Source organism: Mustelus asterias, chromosome 22 (genome assembly GCF_964213995.1).
Source record: "Mustelus asterias chromosome 22, sMusAst1.hap1.1, whole genome shotgun sequence".
Lineage (NCBI taxonomy): Eukaryota > Metazoa > Chordata > Chondrichthyes > Carcharhiniformes > Triakidae > Mustelus > Mustelus asterias.
The window spans coordinates 39,095,129-39,122,855 of record NC_135822.1 but is presented as its reverse complement, the minus strand read 5'-3'; the positions used below and the strand labels follow the sequence as shown (position 1 = coordinate 39,122,855).

Genomic DNA, 27,727 nt, shown 5'->3' with positions numbered 1-27,727 from the left:
GGTTATTGAGTAACAGTCCAGTAATATTTATTATTTGAACTCTGGCTTCTCTCCAGACTCTCAACATATAGCATGCAGAAGATCCTATTTGTCTCTCTGGATATACAGTTCTGTAATAAATTACTCTCAATATACCACACCACATTAACAATCGGTGATCATATGTTTCAGCTCCATGGCACTTACAGAACAGTGCTATCTGAATGGCACAGATCACCTCTTACTGATATTTTAAGGACATCTTTGTATGACATGTTTATTGTGCCTAGAAAAATCACAAAGCATCTTTTTGCTTATCTTACTACATTTGATGAGGCTGGATTTGTCCATACATTAAGTTATACTCCTGCATGCTCAATCTACTGTATAGAGTTGGGGAGAAGCTATAGGCGAGTTGTCTGCTTTCAATCAGAGGTAGCGTGGTGTCATATTCCTGATATAGAATGGAGTGCTGCCTTAGAAGGATTTTCAATGTTATACTGCTTTCTTTGTGGGGAGTTACCAGCGGGAGCAGTGATACACTGCACAAAACAGGCTTTATTATCAACTTAGCCTTAAAATGCCCATTCACGCCATGACTGAAATGAGCCAACCTCATTCGCACCGGGGCGCCATGACATCAGATAAAAGGGATCTCCGTCCCTTCTCTAAGTGGGCTGGATTGTAAGTCAGGTCTGACGAATCAATACTATTGTTTTGAAGTTGACCAAAGAAAGCAGATTTCGATTGAAAATCTTAAAAACAGATCTTTGTTATTTAAAACTGAATCCCAGATTCAATGAGCAACAGCGAGTTTCTTTTAATCAAGAGAATTATGGGTCAAAGTACAAAGAACTTGCTGTTAAAAGTCAGGGATTCATGTTATGTGGACTCAGTTAAATTGAACCCTTTCACCGGAGCTCAGCAATAGTCGGGACTAAATGAAATATTCCAAGATGGCAAGTGAATTTAAATGTGTTTGCCGAGTTCTGGGTACTTTGCTTGTGGCATTTAGTAAACATGAATTTTGGGCGGCACAGTGGTCAGCACTGCTGCCTCACAGCACCAGGGACCCAGGTTTGATTCCCAGCTTGGGTCACTGCCTGCGTAGAGTTTGCACATTCTCCCTGTGACTGCGTGGGTTTCCTCCGGATGCTCCAGTTTCCTCCCACAGTCCAAAGATGTTCGGGTTAGGTGGAATGGCCATGCTAAATTGCCCCTTAGTGTCAGGGGGAACTAGCTAGTGTAAATGAATGGGGTTATGGGGATAGGGCCTGGGTGGGATTGTGATCGGTGCAGACTCGGTGGGCCGAATGGCCTCCTCCTGCACTGTAGGATTCTATGAACATAAATGAGGTACAGAATTCGGTACAGACAAGCCGGTGAAGGGGTCAGCACATCTGAATGAGATGCTGCTTTTTGGAAATGACACCACATTGGAAGCAGCTCCACGTTCTAGATTAAATAAGTGGGCCCTTGGACCGACTGTTTGGAATACCCACTTAAGAAATAGTAATGTACAGTAAAAATAGTGACGATAGCCCAAGACACAAGAGGGCCTTGGCAAACCATACCTTTCGCAGTTTCTGCCTTCATAACCGCTAGGGCAACGATCGCAAGTCGGCGCACCGTCAGTGTCCAGGAAACAAGTCGGGGAGAACCTGAGTGGAAAATGAAACCATTGTGATGATACGGTGTCTTTAAGAAATGTCCTTTAACCATGTTCTCTGCAGTTTTTAAACAGGCCTGGCATTTTGGTTGTGACACTGTGCTGTCTGTACCGGTATCTTTTATTGTTGCTGAAGCAGGATAACCGAAGCAATGTTTATTTTTAATCTGGGCCTAATGCAGTGTCCTGGAGTTTTATGACCTTTTTGGGATTGCTGCCTGGGATTTGCAAATGATTGGCAGGTCAAGTGGTACTTTGGGACAGTTTTTTTCAGGAAAAATCCAAAGGTTTTAGTTTCAGTTTGGCAGAAGTTGTTTGGGCTGAAGACTGAAAGCAGTGTTCTCTATCTCTCTGGAGTAAAAATTCTGCTGTCTGGGAGCTGCAGCTAGAAGCTAGAGGCAAGCAGTGACTTTGTGTGTCTCAAGATATGCTGGAAGTTCCAGGAGTGAGAAGGTCTCAGCGTCTTCAATTCAACATCCAAAGGAGTAATCCACAGCAGGTGTTGGAGTGCTGTAAGATCCAGCATCACGTGAGTGTTCTTGCTTTCTGCGCCAAGCCTAGAAATGTTTGTTTGTAGGGGTTGTGTAGCTTGGAATAGTATATTTAGCTGTTAAGGTTTATACAATATCATGATGATTCCTTTCTTGTGGTTGGTAAAAGTTATGCTAATTTTCTTGTTATAAGTTAACTGTTAACTGTGTTCTTAAATAAACTTTGTTTGATAAAGGTTTCTGAGTGAGTCACTTGAATCGCACTTGGAGTGAAACACCTTCTGCTCACTTGTGCCAAATTCAAAGTGTAAAACTTATGGCCTAGGCAGACTTTGTAAAACACCTTGGTGTTTCTGACCTGGATCATACACCATTAAAAAGGTTGCAAGCTGACCATCAAGCTTTACAAGAATTTGGAGTAAAATTTTCACATCGGCTACACATTTCGTTGGTTAGGGGAAGAGGGGTGGAAAGCAGAACATTTATTGCTAATAATTAACATAATACAAATCACTCCCTTTTCTGCAAAAGATAAAAGGATTGTAATCTATACTGAGGAACGTGATGTGGAGGAACAGAAGAGTGAGCAGCACGATGGCACAGTGGTTAGCGCTGCTGCCTCACAGCGCCAGGGACTCGGGTTCGATTCCCAGCTTGGGTCACTGTCTGTGTGGAGTTTGCACGTTCTCCCCGTGTCTGCATGGGTTTCCTCCGGGTGCTCCGGTTTCCTCCCACAGTCCAAAGGACATGCTGGTTAGGTGCATTGGCCGTGCTAAATTCCCAAGCTGGGAATCGAACCCGAGTCCCTGGCGCTGAGAAGCAGCAGCGCTAACCACTGTGCCATCGTGCTGCTCACTCTTCTGTTCCTCCACATCAAGTTCCTCAGTATAGATTACAATCCTTTTACCTTTTGCAGAAAAGGGAGTGATTTGTATTATGTCAATTATTAGCAATAAATGTTCTGCTTTCCACCCCTCTTCCCCTAACCAACAAAATGTGTAGCCGATGTGAAAATTTTACTCCAAATTCTTGAAAAGCTTGATGGTCAGCTTGCAACCTTTTTAATGGTGTATGATCCAGGTCAGAAACACCAAGGTGTTTTACAAAGTCTGCCTAGGCCATAATGTGGCGACTGGGGGGATTTTCACAGTAACTTCATTGCAGTGTTAATGTAAGCCTACCTATGACACTAATAAATAAACTTTAAACTTTAGCAATGGGACAGTAGAGGATTGAACTAAAATATTGGAATAGGATCCTATTTAGTCCTAGGGCTTGTACAAACATTGCAAGGTTCCAATTTCGAAGGAAAGATATAGAGTTTTACGCAGTTTCCCCAGTTCGCATAGATAGTGATTCGTCAATGCTAATGGAGGTTGAATATTACTTTATTATACCACTGGCTCATCAGTTGAAATTGCTTCATTGCCATCAACAGCTGATTTTCCATTAAGTTAAAGTTCTGGAGGGAAAGTAAAATCTATGGAAGTGTTTTTTATTCATTTCACCCTCTTATGTTGTAATTTGCAGCCAGGTAATTTTAAATAAAAAAGGAAACTCACTGATTTGAGGCTGTGGTTCCTGGACAAGGACAGGGTCTACAGTCATTTGGTGTTCCGCCTCTGGCATTCCCATAGAAACCTGACCCACACTGTTCACATCTGAGGCCCTCAGTGTTGTGCTGGCACCCCTGTAGTCACACAAGAAGAAAAACAAACTTCAGATCACAGCTGTTAACATCTGGGTAAGATTATAATCTGATAAAAGGCAAAAAGAGATGTGATAATTCAGACAGCGTGCACAACGTTGAATATGTTAGCACAGATTTCCACACAAAAGGAGATTTTCAAAAGCGTTCTCCCTCTATACAAAGCGATTTGATTTGATTTACATGAGATGAGGGGAAAAGGTCTTGTATCATGGGAGCAACAGTATTTATAAAACCGATTTAAAATACGATGAGAAATTTCTCTAATGTTCGAATATAATGCTAGAATCCCTACACTGCAGAAGGAGGCCATTCGGCCCATTGAGTCTACACCGACAACAATCCTACCCAGGCCCAATCCCCCTTACCCCACATATTTACCCTACCAATCCTCCTGACACTAAGGAGCAATTTAACATGGCCAGTCAATCTAACCTGCAGATTTCTGGTGTGTGGGAGGAAAGCGGAGCTCCCGGAGGAAACCCATGCAGACACGGGGAGAACGTACAAACTCCACACAGACAGTGACCCAAACTGGGAATCGAACCAGGGTCCCTGGCGCTGTGAGGCAGCAGCGCTAACCTCTGTGCCACAGTTGGTCAATAGCAGATTCAAAGACGTACTAACATATACGTTGTATAATAGCAGAACAAAAGTGAAAGTTTAGTGTGGCTAAATGATATTCCTGATCGTCGTACTTGTTCATTCTTCGAAGCTGCCTCATTGACATTATCAGCAGTGGAGTCTCCATTTAATAACAGCACTGACAGAGAAGGGGAATCTAAAGGAGTACTTTTTAATTCACAGCACTCTCCAATTTTATAATATTTTTAGACATGGCAGCAATTTGGCACCTTATTAAAAATAATCATGAGTTCTGTTGGGTTCAGAAGGATCTGCTACCTTCCTACACCAATTACATCAACAATAAACATCCCATGTGATTGACAGCATCTCTATGGCAACTCTGAGGAACTGACAGACTGCAGATTCCAGAATGTTGAAATCTAGGTCACCTACAAGACCTGTTGACTTGAATTGGGACATTTTGGTTCCTCTCTATAGATGACATTCAATGAAACTTTGAAATACAAATAAATATGTGGAAGGGGTTTCTGGTGTAAAATTAATGTGCGTGATAACATCCACCTGCGTCGGTGGTCCCAGTTGCGGGACAATATTTAGAACTGTCAATGTACAAAATATTTGCATAGTAAAAATAAGTCAACCCAGTGTTGGTATTCATCAATTTTTCTTGGGTTGTGGGCATAGTTGGTAAGGCAGCATTTATAGTCCATCTCGAGCAAGAAGATGAGGCTGGTAGGCCCTCTACTTTGAATTCCATGATTCTAACTTAGCGATCATGAAAAAACGTTGATCCCCATCCAAGGGTGTAAACTTGATGCTGAGGAAGCTCTCCCACCATTTCTGCTATGGTTCTTCTTGGTAGTTGAGATTGGAGGGGGAGTGAGATTAATCCTGAAGTATTCTGGGTGGGATGTTTTTGTGGAAAGCCTGTGGATTGCACAAACTACAGTCCCACTCTGCTGGGGCGCCAAATCCAATGGTAGAAACGCTAATCGAGTGAACTGCTCCACCCTGGATGACACTGAACTTCTTACGTATTCTGGCAGCTGCAGCCATCCAGGTAAATGGTGAACATTCCAACACCTCACTTGAGCGAGAGTTTGTGGAGTCATGTGAGTCATTTATCACAAGGGAACCCAATTTCTGCCCTGATCTAAATCTGGTGACTCCAGGATGTAGATGGCGGGGGATCCTGGGACAGTAATATAGGTGGGTTTTCTCTTCCTCCAAATGGCCATTGTCTGCATTTACATGATGTGAATATAACCTGCCACTTATCAAGGCCATTAGTTGTATTACTGAGCTACTGATCCAGAGAATGAGTTCGAGTTGTACTGATCCAAAGTGAAGATAGAAAGCAGTTTTTGCAGGGGTAGGGGAGAGACCATGAACTCTCATTCACAATGACAAATCTCCAACGTAACGACTGTGCCAACTGGGCAAATGTTTCTAAAGTGCCGAGTTGACAAGATTTTTTAACCAGCAGCATATGCAGATCGTAACATGAAAGTTCCACGAATCAGAATAAGTGCAAAGAGATGGAGGAATTAAAACACCAACCACAAAATGGAAGCAATTGTAGAAATGATGCCAGTCCAAAAAGGAGTAACATTTCTCGAAGTCCCTATCAAAGTGGGGAAATGATACAGAACATATCAAACGGTATATAGAACGGAAGAAGTATTTTGTGGATTTATCCATACCAGGCATTTCCCAGTGTCTGCATCACAGTCGGAATGTCCGTTACAGTCACAGTGCTCACACATTCCCAGGTACAATCCACTTGCTGTCCGTGTGTAGCCAAAGGCGCATTCCTGCACAGAAGAAATTTCACAAGAGTTTGTTTCAAAATTAAACTATGGAAATCTATACTTTTTTAGCTTTAAGTAAAATTACTGCAGCCACCTTTTTGTATTTCTTGACAAATTCAAGCAACATCAACTAGATTGAATATTCTGAAATTGAATATTGAAATGGCAGTGATGAGAGCTACTTAGCTACAAATACTGTCAGATTGTGACGTGCAGAAAAGTCAGAATTCTGATCTCTTGGTTTTTAAGTCAAGCTGAATGTTTTTCCAGTTTGACCACAGAGCACCTTCGGACGTCCAGAGATCATGAAAGGTGCCTGAATCAATGCAAGTTGGTCTTTTCTTTTTACCTGACATGATAATCCCTTGTAACCTTCTGGGCAAATACATTCCTCCACCTCAACTGCCTGCTTCTGTCCAGTAGGATGTGGAATTGCTACATCCATATGGACCTGGGATATTCTGCAAAAGAAAAGCCACATTAATCTCCAAACATTGCTCTTCTCCCGAAAATGGTCAGGTTTCATACAGACAGAACTTCTATCCAAATGTGTCTCCAATCTTGAGGGCAAAATTGTTCACTAACATCGAGGATCTGTAATAATCTGAAAATGAATGAACAATGCAATCTCAAAAAAAATCTTACACCTTTGAGTTTGAGCGCAATTCAAGCTCCACATCTAAACAACCAGGCATGACCCAAAGCGGACATGTCCCTTTAACAGTATGCTGAGTTACTGGAGCTGGGACAATCCTTGTGATTTAACATGAGGCCTATTCACTTGGGCCTTGATTTGGGAGGGAATGGATTCTGGAAAAAGGTAGGAACAGAAAAACTGATCAAATTCAAGAAACATTCTCAATGCCGCCATCTGCTCAAGAATTAATCTGAGGAAAGAGAACTCTCCAATTTCCCCAACCCCTCCCCATCCCTCAAACCGTTTGTTCTTCTATATCTTAGCTCGATAATTTACAAATCATTTTCTACAAATTTGAGCTTCCTTGATACCTGATGCTGTATTTTGAGAAGGCCCAACATCCCAAATCAGTATTAATCAGCTGGCATCAACCATTGACTCATCCCTGAGTGCTACACTGACGCAACAGAGATTGCTTTCTTTTCATTTTGGTCGAGAATGTCAAACCAACCCTAAGCATAGGGCCAAGCAGGTAGCACTGGTAGAAGATAACGTACAAATGATATTGAAGAGTCTTCCATGAACAACTTTTGTTTCAAATTAAAATATTTATGCAAGGATCTGTTGATACTTAACCTGCTTTCAGTCGTCCCTTCCGTATAACTTGCTCGGATCATGAAAACATTAATGTTGGTCAAAGCCATCAGGAGATGCTCTCTGGTGGAAGGCTGGCCATCTGCCCGTCGCCATGCCGACTAGAAAAATACAAGGTCATTTATGAATCATTAAAAAGGGAGGGACACAAAATAGAATGTATGATCTTACTTAGATCACAAGCTCAACAAAAGATATCACTGAACGCAGCTAAACCACGCTAATGGGGATCTTCAGCATCATTATTCCTTCCAAGACTTTGCATGCTTCCCTCTGTATTCTTACATCCCACGCAATTTTATCAAAGCTGACAATTTGTTCTGTGGTGTAGAGACTGGTGATGTTCTATGTTTGACTACGAGAAGTAGTCAAATATAGATCAGCGAGAGTACACAAAGAAATTAAATCCCTTGTCCTTTCCACTCGACTATTGAGATTGTTCATCTGTTAATGAGACTAAGTAAACTAAAATTGAAAGTTTATTTATTAATGTCACAAGTTTGACTTGATTTGATTTATTATTGTCGCATGTATTAACATACAGTGAAAAGTATTGTTTAAGTCGGCTTACATTAACACTGCAATGAAGTTACTGTGAAAATCCCCTAGCCACCACACTCTGGCACCTGTTCAGATACACTGAGGGGGAATTTAGCATGGCCAATGCATCTAACCACCCCATCTTTCAGACTGTGGCAGGAAGTCACAGCACCCGGAGAAAACCCACGCAGACACAGGGAGAACATGCAGTCTCCACATAGTCACCCAAGCTGGGCATCAAACCCAGGTCCCTGGCGCTGTGAGGCAACAGTGCCAACCACTGTGCCACCCCATGCATTTTCCCATCCAAGCTGTTGTAAAATGACGGGCAGCAAGGAGTCAATCTCACCACAACCCAATTTAGCAACTACACTATAATCGTGAGTCTTCATTTAATTGAGCCTGAGAAAAGCTGATAATCAGAAATCTGAAGGACAATTCTAGGCATGACCAATGAAAGCCAGCCCCGATAGGTTAATTAGTTATCAGGAGGCGGCAGGAACAATACATAAGAACCTGTGAAGGAGTAGGCTCTGTGATTCCAAATGCTCATGGCTGACTCTACTACAACTTGACCTTTTCACCATATCCCCAAATAATTCCTCTAGTCAAGCACAGCCTGCACAAATTTTATCTGCGTAATCTATTACAACAAAAAATGCAGCGGAAAGGGTTTTCCATTTCACGGGGAAAAACAGACTGCACTCAACTTATCTCCATTTCACCAAATGCCCCACATTTCGACGGAAACCACAACATTGAAGGAAAAACAACAGCATTGTATCAAAGGGAAGTTCCTGGGTGCTTATACAAGGGAGTGGACAGAAGCAGCACACTGCTCACTACACGTTAGGACACACTGGACAAAAGGGCACTAGATGTGGGAGAGGGAAGAAAGCAGGACACTACCCTGGTAAAACTGGCCTTTTGATGCCCCACAGTCTAGTGTGAGGTCAACTAAGTGATTCTAGTGGAACAGCTGGGGGAACAATGCAATCGTTTCCTGTAATCCTGCTTTGCAGTGCCCACTGCGAATGGATTAAGAGCTTGTAGGGCCTTTGGCATCAAGGCTACTGGGGGTTCCTCTGCACAACCTTTCCCCACATTCCTCAATCCATGACAACACAAATGCATGAGCCTACATAACGTTTACACATTGAACTCAATTGAGCATCTATCAATATACCATGCTTAAATGTATTCGGCTAGGTCCTGGGGCATAAACACCACAGGCCTCCACATCAACCTCCTCCGCCCACTCCCAACACGAACCCCATCGGCCTGTGTATTAACCTCTACCATCCCCCCATGAATCTCATCGGTCTGTGCATTAATCTCCTCCTCCACTTCCCTGCATTCAGCAAGGCACAGTGTAGGCCTCTGATCTCAGCTCCTTGGGTGCAATGCGTGGCATAAATAGGCCCCTTAACAGCACTGAATAGCAATCACAGATGTTGTAAATAGCTGTGTGACTGAAGATCACTTCAACACGGATGATCTTGTCCCCGAATAATCCAATCCAACCACAGCTCATCAGGACATTACGCATACATATCAGGTTGCCTCTTAACTGAACACTAGAGTGTTGCATGTCCCATCTGCGGATGGATGATCCATACCTCAGAGTCTAATCAGCAAAGGACTCTCTTCTCCATTCAAGCATTCACTGTATATCTCAAATACATATGCAATAGGTTGAAAAAATACAAAGACAACCTACTTCTTTGAAAACAACAGAGAAAGTTGAGGGAGTGCCAGGTTGCGGCCTCTTAGCCGTGTAGTGCTCCAGGAAGATGTTGTTGCCTTGTAGAATAACATCAGGCATCCCAGTGATTGGTGTAGAGCCGGGGGACACATTATGTAGGATAGTGTAATGTAATTCACCTCCATAAGAAGTAACCTGTAAAAATGAATAGGGGAAAGGAAGCAATTCGTAGTATCAAATGAAGACATGTAATTTGTTAAAAGTGTGCGAACGAGGCCAACCCATATTAGATCATGCGCTAAACAGATTGGTCCAGACAGCATCGTTGACAACCAGATGTGTCGACAGAACTGAGACTGAACAAACATTGTTCTATCCTTACAATGAAGTAATTAAATTCAGTACTTTAATACATGCACAATTACCTTCATGCAATTGAAGATTAATTTCACGAGGAAACTATTGAATGACCTCCTGCAGAAGACAGTGCCCCTCTTTCTTTGACCACAGTTCGATGACTCTACACAAGGTCACTGGTCAAATGTTATAAATACCAAGCTCTTGCCCTGCACAATTGTCACTGCACGTGTTCCTGAGTTAAAGTCCAACAGGTTTATTTGATAGCACAAGCTTTCGGAGCGTTACTCCTTCTTCAGATGAGTGATGAGTGAAGAACCCTTCACTCAACTGAAAAAGGTGTTCTCTCACCCCCACCCCACCCCCTGGTTTGGGCAAGATTTTGTTCTGGAACGTGCACCTCAATCCTTTTGAAAGGAGGCATCAGCAAAGAGTCCAAGTTGACAGACTGAGCGTGAACACGGAGTGTCAAATGCAGTTTTTAGAGTGATGAGCGAGCCGTAGAAAATTGAACAACATCCAAAAGAAAAAACTGGTGACCAGTAAACCCCCCCCACTCCCCCCCACCTCTGACTGTTACTGTAGGAATTTGTTCTGAACAGAGAACATAGAACATAGAACATAGAACATTACAGCGCAGAACAGGCCCTTCGGCCCACGATGTTGTGGGAATAAGTAGTAAGGTCACTAGGGGCCTCAAAACAGTAATCTGCAAACTGGAGGAAATCACATGTTTTAGATCAAAGAACAGTACAGCACAGGAATAGGCCCTTCGGCCCTCCGAACCGATGCCGATCATGATGCCCCAACTAAACTTAAAAAAAAACCTTCTGCCCTTACTCGGTCCGTATCCCTCTATTCCCTCCCTATTCATGTTCCCATCCAGGTGCCTCTTAAATGTTGCTAATGTGCCTGCTTCCACCACCACCTCTGGCAGCACATTCCAGGCAACCATCACTCTGTGTGAAAAAGCTCCAATGTGAAGATGCTGGCGTTGGACTGGGGTAAGCGCAGTAAGAAGTCTCACAACACCAGGTTAAAGTCCAAAAGGTTTATTTGATAGCATAAGCTCCTTCACCTGAAGAAGGAGCAATGCTCCGAAAGCTTGTGCTACCAAATAAACCTGTTGGACTTAACCCGGTGTTGTGAGACTTCTGACTGAAAAAGTTCCTCCAGCACAACTCTCGTTTTGTTTTGTTTCTCCCATTTGCAACGTCAACTCAAATCAGACAGATCTCCATTTACCTTATCGCCTTTAAACCGATCAGGTAGCACCCAGTAGTAGATGTCACGAGGGATTTTATCAAAGTTCGCAAAAGTCAGTTCACTCAAGCCACTGATTTGAACTCCTTCTGTGATCCTCTGAGTGTGCGCCATATTTGTCAACATGTAAGGATTCCTTTCCCGCTCATCATAAAGAGCTTGGATCTTGCAAAGAATAAACAGCACAATTTGATTATGGAACAATGAGGCATTGTCAGCAAATCTCGACAAATCAATTTATTTCTACCTAGTACAACCCAAACAGTAGCATACCAGCATGGTAACAATAGTCTGTGTCCTTCCCCCTGGGCACCCATTTTTAAGATTCCAGCCAACTAATTACCCATTGCTTTCACATAATATTTAAAATGACCTAATATTGCAAAATTGACAAATTGAACTGGATGGTTATTGCTGTGTTACTGTCATAGATAGCTCACATCCATATTGTACAAGTCTGAAAGAATACTCTTTTAAACAAAATTCTTCCATTTATTACACAATTTTGTGCACAGTGTAATGAAACAGCCACACTGTCCCACTTAACAAGCTCTCAAATCCAGCTCCTCATTCCAAAGAACAATGAAAAGTACAGTACTAGAACAGGCCCTACGGCCCTTCAAGTCTGCATCGAACATAATGCCCTAACTAAACTTAACAAAAGCTTTTCTTTTTACTCATGCGGGGGGCATGGGCATCAATGGCTGGCCAGCATTTATTGATGTGGAGATGCCGGCATTGGACTGATCATTTATTGCCCATCCCTAGTTGCCCTTGGCTAGGCCATTTCAGAGGGCAGTTGAAAATCCAATCACATTGTTATGGGTCTGGAGTCATATGTAGGCCAGACCGGGTAAGGACGACAGATTTCGTTCCCTAAAGGACATGATTGAAGCAGATGAGTTTTCCGACAATCAGCAATGGTTTCACGGTCATCAGAATTCTCAATTCCAGATACACTTATTGAATTCAAATTCCACTATCTGCCGTGGTGGGATTCGAACCCGGGTCCCCAGAACATTAGCTGAGTTTCTGGATTAATAGTCCAGTAAGAATAACGCTGGGCCATCGCCTCCCTTTTGCTAATCTTCCAAATCCAGCCAGCTCAATTGTCACTTGAAGAATTGGGCAACAAAAAACATTCAGATCTTCCATCAAGGTTATAAATCACCCCAAATGTCGAAGAAGTAGCCAAAGAGTTAAACTTTATTGCAGACTCTCAAGTCAGATAGGCGTTTTAAAAAGAAAATCAAAATGCCAAAGAAAATCCATAAAAAACACGCGAAATTCTGCAAAGACAAGCCCTGTGCCAAATCCGAGCTTTAATATCCCACATGGAACACACAAATTTCAATGTCAGAAGAGCTTTGGTACAAATTGTTCATTTAACCTGACTGCCAGCAACAGAATGAGGTAACATTCCCTGAGCAATGGACATTTAACTTGACAAAGGGATGCCCAATTTCTCCCCCTGTAAAATCCTCTGCACCTATTCCTATGCCAAGTTGAATAATCGAGTAAATCACGATTGCGTTCAAAAGAAAACTAAAATTTAAAAAGCAACCACTCCATGAAAAACCTGGAACCCACAGTGCGAATGTACCCTTACAGCTGCTTCCCCGTAGATACCCAAAGATACCGCAGCTCACAGACTAACCTGGTCCCGGTGCCAAGTGGAGCTGGCACACTGTTTGCTGATCCCCATGCAGAAACATTTCAGGCAGCCGTCCACATTGGAATCATCCAAGTTGAAGGAACCCGTCGAGCATTCATCACATAGTCTTCCAACAACATTGGCCTGTAAGACAGCCAACACAGTGAGAGCTTTATGGTTGCTGTATGGAAGCCTGGACACAATGGGGCCTAATTAGAGCCCTCTGACATTTCAGGGGTTGAATTGTTTTTAAAAAACACAACAAAATAAAATACATTAATGCTAACCACATTCCTTTTGTTACAATAGGATTTTAAAGAGAGTTTCCAACAGTAAGACTGCTATTCTCATGTCATGACATCAAAAGTCAAAGAAAACATTATGAAGAATACTGGTTTTCATTTTATTCTGTTCTCACAACAATTTGAATGTCAACTGTTTATTTCAAAGAACTTCAACCACATAGTTAATCTTAAACCTTGCGCAACATTTTTAATCCAAACCATACCTAGAGGTGTTGCCAGGATGGGTTTGGGAAGTCCACTGCTGATTCCAAATTCAGAGTGTATCAGAATATTGTAAAATCTATGAATAATTAATATCCATCAGGTCGAGAGTATGCACGCTGGGGGATTGTTCTCCTTAGAGTAGAGGAGGTTAAAGAGAAAATTCAAAAGGGGTGTTTAAAATCATGAAGGGTTTTGATGGAGTAACTAAGGGGAAACTGTTTCTACAACCAGTAGGGTCAGTAACCAGAGGACACAGATTTCAGAAAATTGGCGAAGAGGCAAACAGGAGAATTTTTTCTGACAAAAATAGTTGATATGATCTGGATCGTGCCGTTTCAGAGGGTGATAGAAGTAGATTGAATAGTAACTCTGAAAGAGGAATTGAATGTATACTTTAGAAGGGAAGAAAATTGCAATGGAGGAGGAGCAAGAGAGAATTGGATAACTCTTATAAGGAATCATCACAGGCACAATGTGTCAAATGGTGCCCTTTCTGCTGTAGAAATCTATGGTCATAAAATTGAGATTTTGGACTAGATATAATCATAAAAATAATTTTGTAGAATTTTTTTTTAAAAATCAACAAATTCAATAGAAACGAGCGAAAAATGATGAATGACACAAATCCTTGGGCTGATTTTTAAAAAGAGGAAACTTAGGGTGGGATTTTCCTGCCGCGCTCGCCCCAAGATTGGAAAATCCTGCCGGAGGTCAACAGACCTTTGCATGGTCCTGTCCTATCTGCTATGATTCCCGTGGTGGGTTGGACAGGAAAATTCCACCCTTGGAGCTGATTACAATGGGCACACTGGTGGAAGGGACAATGTTGAGTTGTTACTGTGCGGAGAGGTTGTTAGTATTAAAAAAAGCATGGGTTAGATGGAATGGGCAGGTTTAACATCAGGAGCTGGTAAATATCCAGTTGTGAAGAGATCAAAACATGTAGAGCACATGAGCCACTGATCTCGAAGCGTGGTAGTGAAGGGGGTTGCAGAGCAGGTGGGGGGGGGGGGGGGGGGGGGGGGGAAAGAAGGATAGACAGGCAGAGAGAGGGGAACAGTGACAGAGCAATTCACACATGCAGAATGAGAGAGGATTTGACCAAAGGTTGCGACACATCCGTATAATGGATTTTAAAATCATTATTTGAGCGCCCACAAATTGAAAATCCAGCAAGTGGAAATACAAAGAAACAGCAAGGCACCCTTGACCTCTGGTGGGATTCTCCCGTTTTGGGGCGAGTGCGGCTGGAGAATCCCACCCAAAATATTGAAAAGAAGCCAATAGATACAAGATTGATTCAAAATAACTACTGGTTTGGAACTCTTCACTAATGTCCATGCTTCCTGCATCCATTGCATGGATGTTGTATGTAGTACTGTCATGTTTACTGTGTATTAAAGTCTATCTCTCTCCAGTCATTAGAACATACCTACCTTACACACACAAGATCCATCATATGATTTTGTGGAGTCTGTTCCTCTGTTGTCACAATTTGAAATATGTCCCACTGTATAACAAAAGAAACCTCCTTAGACAATTCCGCTCTGGACCATATCAAAGCGTGTCAAGATTCTTGAGAAATAATTTCCTATCTTACAACAGTGAATAGACCCAATTGAAACACCTATCCAGGTCTTCAGGCTGTGAAAGGAGCTTTAGAAATGCAAGCTCATTGGGACCCAAGGCTGGGGAATCAGGATTTTAAAAAAATTCAGTAACAGTATTAACACATAAAATATGGGACATTGAAGGGAGTATGTGCTCCAGCAGTTCCATTTCACAGTAATATCCTTTCCTACACCAGTCACATCTTCCCAATTCCTAGATTAATTACCTTCTGGGTGAGACTGGCAAACAAAGAGTAATCCTGTACCTGTAACCTCTAGGATCTGACCATGAAGGAAACGACCTGGAGCCATCTCACTTTGGATTTCACTTCACCAGATAGATGATTTATTCCATCCATTCAGTTTGATTGAAACCAATATTCAGAGAGAGATCGCATTATACAAATGTGAGGTTTTATTAAGTGGTTATGTTTTTGAATTGCCTCTTTTAATTTAATGTAACACCAGATCTCCTCGATTAGGAGATGGATTTCACACAGATTTCTGCCCAGAGACAGCCCCATGTGACCTGTAAGTGAAACCTATTGAAAAATCAAGTGACAGCTTTCACACCTGGAACACACAGAGGAACACAAAGGATCTACTGCTTTGGGAAGAACCTCTGTTTCTACTGCAGTGAAAAACACAGTAAAAGTGCTTTTGTGTGAAGAAAGCTCGTAAAGGTTGATCTCACATGTTTTACATTTGGAAGAGAAGGGAACAGGACTTTTGAGATCCAAGGAGTCACTGAGGTGGGCCTTGCGGGTGAAAGTCTGACCTGGGTTACTTTGTCTGAGTGGCCCAAATCCTGAAGCAACCAGAAGCTATGACTTGGTGTGGCAGAGGGAAATGAGCCTTTTGGAAGTTGGGAGCATCTTTAGACTTAATCTTTTATTGTTACCCAACAGCCAAGAAACATGGCGTGAAGTAAAAATAGCATATGGCATCTTTCGATTGAATTAATTAGTTAATGCAAAAGAACCTTTGCTTTATGTTGGTGCATTAGTTGCCTGTTAAGAAGTGTTTGATCAATGTTGATTTTAGTTTGTTACAGTAAAAGTCTTAAAACATGAAATCTAGTCATTTGGCAATTTCTATCGATCGCAGAGAACTATGTCTCTTTTTAAAACTTACTGGTCTCTATGGGGACCGTATAACAGTATCTTAACCCACCAGGTACCCACAGCTGAATGTGGCAGTTCTCCTGAATGACTCCCATTCTGAGGGAATGCTGTTTATTTTGGAGTTCAGGTGATCTGCTCAGTTTAGCACACTATCCAATCGCTAACTTGACTAATGAGCAGTGATGGAATAAAACAGGAAGTGCTGGGAAAAAACTCAGCCAGTCTGGCAGGATCTGTGCAGAGAGAAACAGAGCTAGTGTGTTGAGTCCAATGTGACTCTTCAGCTGTTCCAAAGAAGAGTCAAATTGAACTCAACACGTTAACGCTGCTTCTCTCTCCACAAATGCTGCCAGACCTGCTGAGTGTTTCCAGCACTTTGTCACAATTTCAGATCCTTAGTATCTGCAATATATTGCTTTTATTTAAGAAGCAATGGAATTTGGTTATGGATACAGAGACCTGAGCTTCTGCAAACTGAGCTTGCAACGGCATAGCAGTACAGTGGTTAGCACTGCTGCCTCACAGCACCAGGGACCCCAGGTTCGATTACTGGCTTAGGTGACTGTCTGTGTGGAGTTTGCACGTTTTCCCAGTGTCTAAGTGGGTTTCCTCCGGGTGCTCTGGTTTCCTCCCACAATCAAAAGACGTGCAGGTGGATTAGATGGTTTGGCCATGCCAAATTGCCCCTTTGTGGCAGGGGGATTAATGGAGAAAATACGTGGGGTGACAGGGATAGGGGCTGGATGGGATCGTTGTCGGTGCAGGCTCGATGGGCCGAACAGCCTCCTTACGTACTGTAGGGATTCTATGAATAACTGGGGGATTTAATTTGACCCTCAGAGTTAAGTTTAGCATAAAACACCTGTTATCTAAATAGTTCTGAGAAAAACAACCTGCATTCTGGGCCTTACCAGTTGGTTTACATTTTCCGCCTGGAGTCATTGGATTTCCTTCATAACCAGGAGCACAACTACAAGGAGGAAAAAAAACAGGTTATAGCAACAATGCGTTTCTGATACCAGCCAGACAATTACACTGTTGTGGAGATAAACCTACATTTCACATCTCCGCCCCGTGTAGCCGACACTACATGCATCACAGGTGGGACGTCCGTCTGTATCCAGGAAGCAGGTATCTGAAAATCTGTGGAAAAGATACACGTCAGTATGGTTTCTGCAAATGGCAATCACTCCCCAAATTTACCCTGGGTTTTGCCATGTTTTTAAGGCATTCGCATTATTAAAATAACCTCCATCCTGAAGTATTCTCTGCACAAACAGAGCATCAGCTGTAGAAAATGTACACAAAACACCAGTTCGTGAGAACATATTGAATGTATTACACACGGACTCTTCAACTCAACTAGGGAGAGTGGAAAGGGAGGGCCAGTCAAGATGGAGGAGGTGCAGAGGCTGAGTGGAGAGGGAGTGCTTCAAGCACTCACTGGTCAGAGTTAAGGTGAAGTTTCTCCATTCTATTGAACAATGCTCTTTGACCATTGACTCGCAAGAGTTTTTCCATTCAGTGCATCAGTTGAACAGCTGCTCTGGGTCCCACAGCTGATTTATCAGCAGTCTATTGCCCTTGGTCTGCACTCATTAGAAACCAATTCCATTGGTCACTCATCGAGCCAAAGGAGAGCGGAGATGTTTAGTCCACCTTCCGTTTGCACTTGATTCAAACCAAGGAACCCACAGAACAGCATATATATGGCATTCTTAATAAAGTAAAATGTGCCAAGATATTTCAAATAAAGTAAGCAAACAAAATTTGACATCGAGCCACAAATGGAAATGTTAGGTCAGCTGACCAAAAGCTCAAAGTGGTAGGTTTTAAAGAGCAAAGACCATGGTCACTTTTAATTCCAGATTTTTATTGAATTCACGTTCCATCATCTATCATGATGGAATTCAAACCCAGGTCCCCAGGGTCCCTAGATTACTAGCCCAGTGACAATACCACTACACCATCACCTCCCCCACTATGTTCAATCTTTGGAAAACAGGTCATCAGTTTCTCCACTTCCTGTACTTATTCACAAACTGAAGGCACAATGGGGAAATGCCTGGAGTGAGCAGGAAGGTTCACAGTTCCTTCTGGTTTGTGTTGTGAGGCACCTGAACTCATCCTGAATTTGGTGAGGGTGCTACAAGTCTCAAACATTCAGCCTGGGGTGAGTCAACTTGATTGGTAACTGCTGAACACTTTGAGACAATACGTAATAGTAGATTTCAGAGATAGTGAGGAACAAACACAGGTTGAACAGCGAGCCAATAATTAGAAATTAAATTCATACGTGTGGGTGAGCAAAATCAGCTTCAGGGCAGGAGGGGATTGAGAGGGTAATTGGCAAATGACAATACAACAGAAGATGTTCAAAAAACAAATCATTCATTCACGTGGAAACAAAAATCCATTCCCAAATTTCTACAAAACCACAAATCTGACAGATACACAGCTCGACCATGTCGAGTTCACAAAATGTTTGTTCCAGCAACGCTGTTTTTCCAGAGTTTTCCAATTGTGAGACACAGACCTCCTGTGGGAATCTGTAAAGGGACATGGACACGGCATGCAGTCGTTGGCGGTTCCTCGAGCGGGGTTGCCAAAAAATCCAGCCTTGCACCTGTCACAGTGTGGGCCTTCCGTGTTGTGTTGGCAGCTCTGCAAGGTAGGAAGAAATATGTTAGCTGTCTAAACCATTCAAAGACCTTGGGCAACATTAACACAGGGAAACAGAATTTACTTGGGATCTTCATCCAATGTCTCATGAACATACCTGGACCTCAGATAGGCAGCTTGTGAGATTGCATAATCAACAGGGACTGCATGTCAGGCCCAACTCTCAAGTCACCTAAATCAAAACTGGATCCAAATCCACCCTTCTTCAGAGGATCGTTAGGGCGACACAGTGGTTAGCACTGCTGCCTCACAGTGCCAGGGACCCGGGTTCTATTCCCGGTTTGGGTCACTGTGTGTGTGGAGTTTGCACGTTCTCCCCATGTCTGTGTGGGTTTCCTCCGGGTGCTCTGGTTTCCTCCCACAGTCTGAAAGACGTGATGGTTAGGTGCATTGGCCATGCTAAATTCTCCCTCAGTGTACCCGAACAGGGGCTGGAGTGTGGTGACTAGGGGATTTTCACAGTAATTTCATCGCAGTGTTAATGTAAGTCTACCTGTGACATTAATTAAAAATAAAAATAAACTTAAAACTAAATAAACTTTTCTTGGTGGTTTTGACGAGGGGTATCCACACACACATTAATCTGCCTTTTCTCTTTTTCAACACTGACTGGGCTGCTCTATCAACGAATATTGCCTAAAGGAGAGACATTCTGTTGAAGCTTTTTGTCTTGTACTCTTCAGGACAGATATAAGAATGCCAAATTTCAAAAGGAGCAACAATTTATGAGAGGAAGGATGCTGATTCGTGGGCAAGTGAGCCATCAATTTGAGTGCTGGTATTTCTTTTGATAGAGTGCTGGTATGATGGCAGGTATGTAGGTCACACATCGCAATGATCAGTGAGTGGATCACATCAAGCAGCATGGCCCTTCAGCTGTTAGTAATAGGCAGAGTACTGACCACCTCAACCAACCTGTGCTTGCAAATCTCAGAACATAATGCCTATCATTAGATGTGATTCTGCAATTCGGCAGCACTTGCTGAACAATCTTGAGTGCACCAAGAATTACTCTAACAACTTAATTCAATTTAAGACAAGCACTCGGGTTCACAATGTCACTCAAAGCTACATATATTCATCTGCAGGGACCTTTTCCTGTAGCCTGCAGAGAACATGCCCAGGCATTGCACCTTTATTGAATTAAACGACACCAAGGGGGAACTATATTTTTCTGGGGCATTCCCCATGGCATCACCTCAACCAATCAGATTCAAACAATCTCTTGCCATTGTCATGCCACCCTTTTCTCGTGCAGTATAAATCGTTCCCTTTGAAATTCATCATTCTTGAATCAGTCCTGATAAGCGCAAGTCGAAAAGCTTCGACAGCTTGTCTCTTTTTTAAAGCAATACACAAGTTCTGTGCTACCAAGCAATATTTGCTGTATATTTCCAGAAACTTCAGATTTTGCTGTGCATTTTCGGTTACATCTCCTAAAGTTGGGACAGGTGCCACAAGTGTGTGCATCAGTAGTAACCACTACCGTTCCCTTAAGGAGTCTTAACTTTCTTGCTGCAATGTTTGATGTTCTTATCAGACAATATAGACAATATCAGACAACGCAGGAGGCGGCCATTTGGCCCATCGAGCCTGCACTGATAACAATCCCACCTAGATCCTAACTCTGTAACCCCATGTATTTAACCTGCTATACCTGACACTAAGGGGCAATTTAGCATGTCCAATCAATCTAACCAGCACGTCTTTGGAGTGTGGGAGGGACCAGAGCACTCGGAGGAAACCCACACAGACACGGGGAGAACGTGGAGACTGCACAGAGTGACCCAAGCCGGGAAACAAACCCGGATCCCTGGCGCTTTGAGGCAACAGTGCTAACCATTGTGCCACCGTGCCATAGCTGCTGGCATGGCACACTCCATCAGAGACAGTTAAAATGGATAGTGTGGGGGAAGGAAAGACAGCTGTCTGGATCCTATTCTAAATACATTTCTAGGGCAGAATTGCAGTAGCCTGCATTTGATCAGAGATCTCCAATTTGGGCACCTTTCATTCCCCAAATATCAACACCCTTAACTTTTCCATTAGTTTTATACAACTGACTGCTTGTTAGATTATTTCGGAGGGCAGTTAAGTGTCAACCACATCAGAGTGGGACAGGAGTTACTTATAGACCAGACCAGGAAACAATGTCAAGTTTCCTTCCGTAAAGGGTATTAGCAAACTAGGTGGGCTTTTGCACCAATCAGACAAGTTCCCGGCCACTTCTACAGGCACCAGATTTTTATTTGTAGAGTTTTGAAAAACCCGATTTGAAATCCACACGCTACCAGGGTTATTATTCAAGGCCTGATGGCTATTAATTTAATAACATAATAACTATATTCCTGTACCTAAGCTGCACTGCTCCAAGTCACCTTAGCTTCTTTGGCAGCATCTCCCAAGCCCAGAACATCCTTCAAGTCGAACAAGAACATCAGGCGCATTGGGAGCACCATCACCTCGAAGTTACTCCCACAATCACCCTGCATCCTAGTTTGGACATGCACCGTCATTCCTTCACTGTCACTGGATCACCATCTCAAACTCACTAACTAGCTTGTCATGGGAGCACCTTCACTACAAGGGCTGAAGTCATTCTGGGCACTAGCCCACCGCGACCTTCTCGATGGCAATTAAGAAAGGGTAAATGACAGCCTTGTCAGCGACACTTGTCTCGGGATGAAGAAAAAGGCCTTGATTAGCCCAAATGTTCACAGAAAAAAGTAGCTCCAAGTCAAGTATTCAAAAAACTTCACTAATATATCTTACTCTCAGCAAGATTGTTCCTTCGGAGCTCCTCCCACCACCCATGGTTGTAGATACCCAATTCAAAGCAGGCGTTATTAGCATCTTAAGCAATGTCAGAACTCCCCTGCTTCTCAAATTCTTTAACTCTGGAGTCTCGCTCTCTTGTTTCTAAGCTTGGCTATCCCAGGAGTACAACTCACTGTTCGTACAATCCTTCAGTTAACAAACGTTTTGCACTCTTTTAGCCAATACGCCAAATTTCAATTGAATTCTGCTAAAAAGAAATGGTCTCTGCAACAAGCTCGTTCTAAACTAAAACTGAAACCAAGAACTGCTTGTGCACAGAACCTCATCCAAAAACGTAGTCACCCAATAATTGACTTCTTGGTGATTTTTTACTATTCTATTGTTTAGCTTCAGGCAACTTGGTCACTTGATCAGTTACTGGAAGTAGCTGCTTTACCAGAAATCATCTCCGACAGAAAACTAATTCTTAAAGAACCATCATCCCAACATAAAAATATAGATCTTTCCCCAAAAGAACATGAGCCATCACACATCCCTGACAGAAAGTAGATGACTAAATTATCGCCCTGAAGTTTCCCTGGTTTTAATTACTGGTACCAGCCACTACCCTTCTCTTAAGGAGTCTAAATTTTCTTGCTGCAATGTTTGATGTTCTTACCAGACAATATCCTGTGACTTTGTCACAGCTGCTGGCATGGCCATTGCAGCTGCAGCCATCACATACACCCAGATATGGCCCAGTCGAAACACGTTGAAATCCGTGGGAACAGGTCTCACACGACAGACCCATGTAACTTAGAGGGCACCTGCAAGAGAGAGAGAAACTTTGAACTTGGATTCCTGCCCAAATAAATGTGCTAGGTTATTCCTTGCACTGTTACATGGTAATCAACACAACTGGACAGGAAATTCCTGGAAAGGCTTGACCCAGCTAGGGTGACCAAACATCCCAGACTTTATGGGATCGCCCGGGAACTGAGCACTCTGTCCTGTGTCCTGGGCGGCACAGTGCTAGATTGCTGTTTGTCCTGTAATTCAGACCATTAAACTTCATGCTTGTGCAGTGCTTGCCCTTCATGTTGCTTGTTTCACCACCTCCACACACCAACCTCCCTGTCCCCACCCCCTCCCTCACTGGGCAGGCTGTCACATAGTTGGTCATCTACTTCTCCTCAGAGGAAATTTGCCTGTAACTGGTTTGCGCCCGTTTTACATTCTACCGCTCTACAGGCAAATTCCCTTAACATCTGCACCACGCCCAAGTTGCGTCTGACACAACCCACTTTGCTCCAGAACACCGCCCCCCCCACCCCCCCCCCCACCCCGCTCCTTCATAAGACAGCACGAAACTCCAATTTTCTACGCTTATGCCAATTCTGAATGAACATAAATTTCCTGCAAAGAATTTAAATGCTTTGGCTATCTTTGATGTTTTCTGGAGATGAGTTCTGGGGAGGAAATTTCACAATGCAAGTTGCCATTGGCAAGAAGCAGTGTAGAAATGACTGCAAGTTCTGGTGAACCATAATGCAATTTCCGACAAAGCGAGGAGGAATTCTGCTTGGTACCTGCAATGTTCAACGAGGAGTGGTTTTCCCAGAGTTGTGAATTCCGCACTGGTGGTATCCATGACAATGTCGCTAAGACCAACACTGGCCATCTTATTGTCGTACTTTGTTCGGATCATTATTTTGTCCAGATCAACCAACGTCATCAGAAGATCTTCACGAGTCACAGGGGTACCTGATTCGTGCTGCCAGTTATCCTAGAATAAAAAAAACATGAAACATTTAAAACAATATGAAAGAGTTATCATGCCTTAGAAACATAGAAGTCTTTGGTGCCGAAGGAGGTCATTCGGCCCATCAAATCTGCACCGACCACAATCCCACCCCAGGCCCCATTCCTGTTACCCCACATATTTACCCTGCTAATCCCCTGACACTAAGGGGCAATTTAGCATGGCCAATCAACCTAACCCACACCTCTTTGGACTATGGGAGGAAACCCACACAGTCATGGGGAGAATGTGCAAACTCCACAGACAGTGACCCGAGGCTGGATTTGAACCCGGATCTCTGGCGGTGTGAGGCAGCAGTGCTAACCACTGTGTCACCGTGCCATCCTTCTTAACTGTGGGGGCAATAAACATTAAAATTTGAATCATGGCTTTAAAAAAATTCACACCTTTGAGGATATTCAAGCCAGTAGACATTCAGAAGTCTACTTGGGCCACATTACAGCTGCCATGATTTATCAGACAGTCAAAGAAAACCTTGTTGCATAGACCAGTTTCAGAACAGCGTTCAGGTCATCACATATCAAATCAGCTAGGTATCAAACTCCACAAAGTGTTACAGCCCACAATTCACATTTTCAAAGATGCAGCAGCATATAATATTCAATCTTAAGTCTCTGATGAGGGTCATCCAGACTCGAAACGTTGGCTCGATTCCCTCTCCACAGATGCTGTCAGACCTGCTGGGATTTTGCAGCATTTTCCATTTTTGTTTCAGATTCCAGCATCTGCAGGATTTTGCTTTTACATTATAATATTCAATAATCTACAGTCATGTAACTGGGGCTCAATCCCACAAATCTCTGAATTACAGCCATAGAATCATAGAATCCTACAGTGCAGAAAGAAGCCATTCGGCCCATCGAGTCTGCACCGACCACAATCCCACCCAGGCCCTATCCACATATCCCTACATATTTACCCACTACCCCCTCTAACCTATGCATCCCGGGACACTAAGGGGCAATTTAGAATGGCCAATCAACCTAGCCCGCACATCTTTGGACTGTTACCGGTCAGCGATTGAGAAAGCATTTGCAATTCTGTGAACTGATGATCACATACGTTGCAGGGTGTGTAAGCTCCAGAAATGCCAAGTTAAACATATTAATAATGCTCAAATGATCAGCAAGATCATTTTCATCCAGAAGTCGTTCATGCATATTAATCAAGAAAAATCAGGTTCCAGACCAGGGTCAAAACGTAAAGCTGCCATGGAAATCATTTATTTATTTTGCATGGTTACAAATTAGAATTTGTTATGGGTATGGAACCAAGATTTGTGTTATTTTTAAAGTTTATTTATTATTTATTGGTCACAAGTAAGGCTCACATTAACACTGCAATGAAGTTACTGTGAAATTCCGCTGGTCGCCACACTCTGGCGCCTGTTCAGGTCAATGCACCTAACCAGCACGTCTTTCAGACTGTGGGAGGAAATCGGAGCACCTGAAGGAAACCCACGCAGATACGGGGAGAACGTGCAGACTCCACACAGACAGTGACCCAAGCCGCTAATTGAACCCAGGTCCCTGGCACTGTGAAGCAGTAGCGCTAACCACTGTACTACCGTGCCACCCAAATTTTATTTGTACTTGTCATCCAGGTTCTGTGAACATGATAGAGCAACGGTCTTCCAACAGTAAGGACGGCATGGTGGCACAGTGGTTAGCACTGTTGCCTCACAGTGCCAGAGACTCGGGTTCAATTCTGGCCTTGGGTTACTGTTTGTGTGGAGTTTGCACGTTCTCCCCACGTCTGCGTGAGTTTCCTCCGGGTGCTCCGGCTTCCTCCCACACTGAAAGATGTGCGGGTCAGGTTGATTGGCCATGCTAAATTGACCTGAGTGTCAGGGGGGTTAGCAGGGCAAATATGTGGGGTTACGGGAATAGGGCCTGGGTGGGATTGTGGTCAGTACAGACTCGATGAGCTGAATGGCCTCATTCTGCACTGTAGGGATTCTATGCATATTATTGCTCGAGTTGCTCCACAAGCAAAAATACATCTTTTAACTTCAGTAGAGACATGCTCCCACCAAAATTCAACCATTTGATGAACTTTCAAGTTAAATGTGTATTAAAAGATAAAATGCAAAAATAGTTGACAGCCTCTTGTTCGTGAATTTCCCACATTGTGTATAAATGCCCTGAATGGTTAGAATGCTTAATTCCCAATCAATCTAAAAAGTTGTACTTTCGTGGGAAACAAAAGTACTTTTGGACACTCAGTGGCAGAGTGGGGTTGTCCAGAGACCCAGGGTAATGCTCTAGGTCCCAGGCTCAAATCCCATCAGGGAATATGGTGAAATTTAAATTCAATAAAAGTCTGGAAACTGACTGATGACCATGAAGCTGTTGTCAATTGTTGTAAAAAGTCATCTGGTTCACTAATGCCCTTTAGGGATGGAAATCTGCCATCCTTACCAGGTCTGGCCTACATCTGGCTCCAGAACCAAAGCAATGCGGCTGATTCTTAAATGCTCTCTGAAATGGCCGAACAAACCCCTCACTTCAAGGGCAATTAGGGATGCGCAATAAATGCTGGCCCAGCCAGCGATGCCCACATCCCCCGAACAAATACTTCAACGCTTTGGGAGCAAAACTGTGCTCAAGGTGGAGACTAGAACCAGAGAATGAAAAATTAGAATAAGAACTTCTCATTCGTTAAGACCAAAGACTAGAGAATCAAAGTCTCAAGACATCTAATAAAATCTTGGCCTGTTGAACTTGTGTTCATTATTAAACGAAGGCACCCACTGTGAAAGGAGCAAAGGATCACAGCTGTTCCCACAGCAACTAAAAAATACATTGATATTTTGCTGGTTCTAACACAAGGCATTTGATAACAGTGGATGGTCTTCCAGGCACAGAACATCCAAACAAAATGGCCTCTCACAGCCCTGTTACAGGTCCGTGGCCTGACAAGCCTTACATCAGGAAATGAACATCTGCAGTTGGTCAGAATGAGAATCTTGAGGCTGGGTTTGGAAACTCTCTTCTTACCTCGGTGAACAGGATTTCCTTCTGATTGATGACATCGGGCTGGGGGGTCCCCGTCTTGTAGATTAGTTTTCTTCCATTTCCTATTATAATCACATCTGCCTTCTTCTCAGGCTCAGCCTGCCCTCGGGCCACACTGTAACGAACCTTGTAGCGCAGGAACCCACCGTATGAATCGACCTGCATAAAACCAAACGTCACATTATCAAAACAGGTGCCATTATGGTACTCTGAACTTTCAACATGCGTGAGCTTCATCAAAGAAAACTTCTCCGACCTGGAAAATAACACATCCAACCTTCAGGATTCAGCTCAACCTCAGTCGATACTCATTGATATGTGGATTTTCAACTAATTGAAACAAAAATTAAATCCTGCCCCACCCAACTTATGTGAATAGCATTAAGTTAAACGATTTCTTGCTCACATTTGGCATTTTATTTTACTTGCATCCAAGTTATATCATTTATTGTTGGGATGGCACGGCAGCACAGTGGTTAGCACTGCTGCCTCACAGCGCCAGGGACACGGGTTCGATTCCCGGCTTGGGTCACTGTCTGTGTGGAGTCTGCACATTCTCCCCATGTCTGCATGGGTTTCCTCTGGGTGCTCCAGTTTCCTCCCATAGTCTGAAAGACATGCCAGATAGGTGCATTGGCCATGCTAAATTCTCCCTCAGTGTACCCGAACAGGCGCCGGAGTGTGGCAACTAGGGGATTTTCACAGTAACTTCATTGCAGTGTTAATGTAAGCCTACCTGTGATACTACTAAATAAAGTTTAAAATACAGTTTGTATATTTCTACATTTGTGACCACAGAAATCAAAAGCATGAGGGAGAAGTCAGACACATTTGTCTCAGAGAACAGGTTCGCTTGCGGAAGTGTTCCCTCGTGCATTAGAGAAATATCTGGTGCAAGCCAGAATATCTGTCAGATGACTGTACCAATCGCAGATAATTAAATGTTCTTCTTCATCCAATTAACTCTGGCGTTGTGCCAAATTACAAGAGAAAACTGCAGGTGTTGTACTCTATGGCCCAATGTTTGGAGCCAACTGGGATCATGCCACCATCAACAACAATGATCAGCCTGAATGGCCAGATCAAGATAATAAAAAGATTCCATTGCCTTACGTGCAGTGATGAGATAAGTCTCGTTATTGTTGGCACA

At 43.1% G+C, this 27,727-nt stretch overlaps 1 protein-coding gene across 16 annotated transcripts in view; it reads right to left on the bottom strand.

The window, feature by feature from the left end:
* hspg2 (heparan sulfate proteoglycan 2) overlaps positions 1-27,727 on the bottom strand; it is a 515,715-nt gene that overhangs the window by 250,855 nt on the left and 237,133 nt on the right. For all 16 annotated transcript variants that reach the window (XM_078239173.1, XM_078239177.1, XM_078239184.1 and 13 more), the window contains 15 exons: positions 26,560-26,736; positions 23,328-23,524; positions 22,418-22,565; positions 18,836-18,963; positions 17,356-17,442; positions 17,211-17,269; positions 15,002-15,075; positions 13,060-13,200; positions 11,385-11,567; positions 9,798-9,977; positions 7,520-7,638; positions 6,596-6,707; positions 6,139-6,249; positions 3,702-3,829; positions 1,554-1,640 (listed from right to left, as the gene is read on the bottom strand). In XM_078239173.1, the coding sequence (XP_078095299.1) occupies positions 1,554-1,640; positions 3,702-3,829; positions 6,139-6,249; positions 6,596-6,707; positions 7,520-7,638; positions 9,798-9,977; positions 11,385-11,567; positions 13,060-13,200; positions 15,002-15,075; positions 17,211-17,269; positions 17,356-17,442; positions 18,836-18,963; positions 22,418-22,565; positions 23,328-23,524; positions 26,560-26,736 (1,931 nt within the window). The remainder of the gene's footprint in view (positions 1-1,553; positions 1,641-3,701; positions 3,830-6,138; positions 6,250-6,595; positions 6,708-7,519; positions 7,639-9,797; positions 9,978-11,384; positions 11,568-13,059; positions 13,201-15,001; positions 15,076-17,210; positions 17,270-17,355; positions 17,443-18,835; positions 18,964-22,417; positions 22,566-23,327; positions 23,525-26,559; positions 26,737-27,727) is intronic.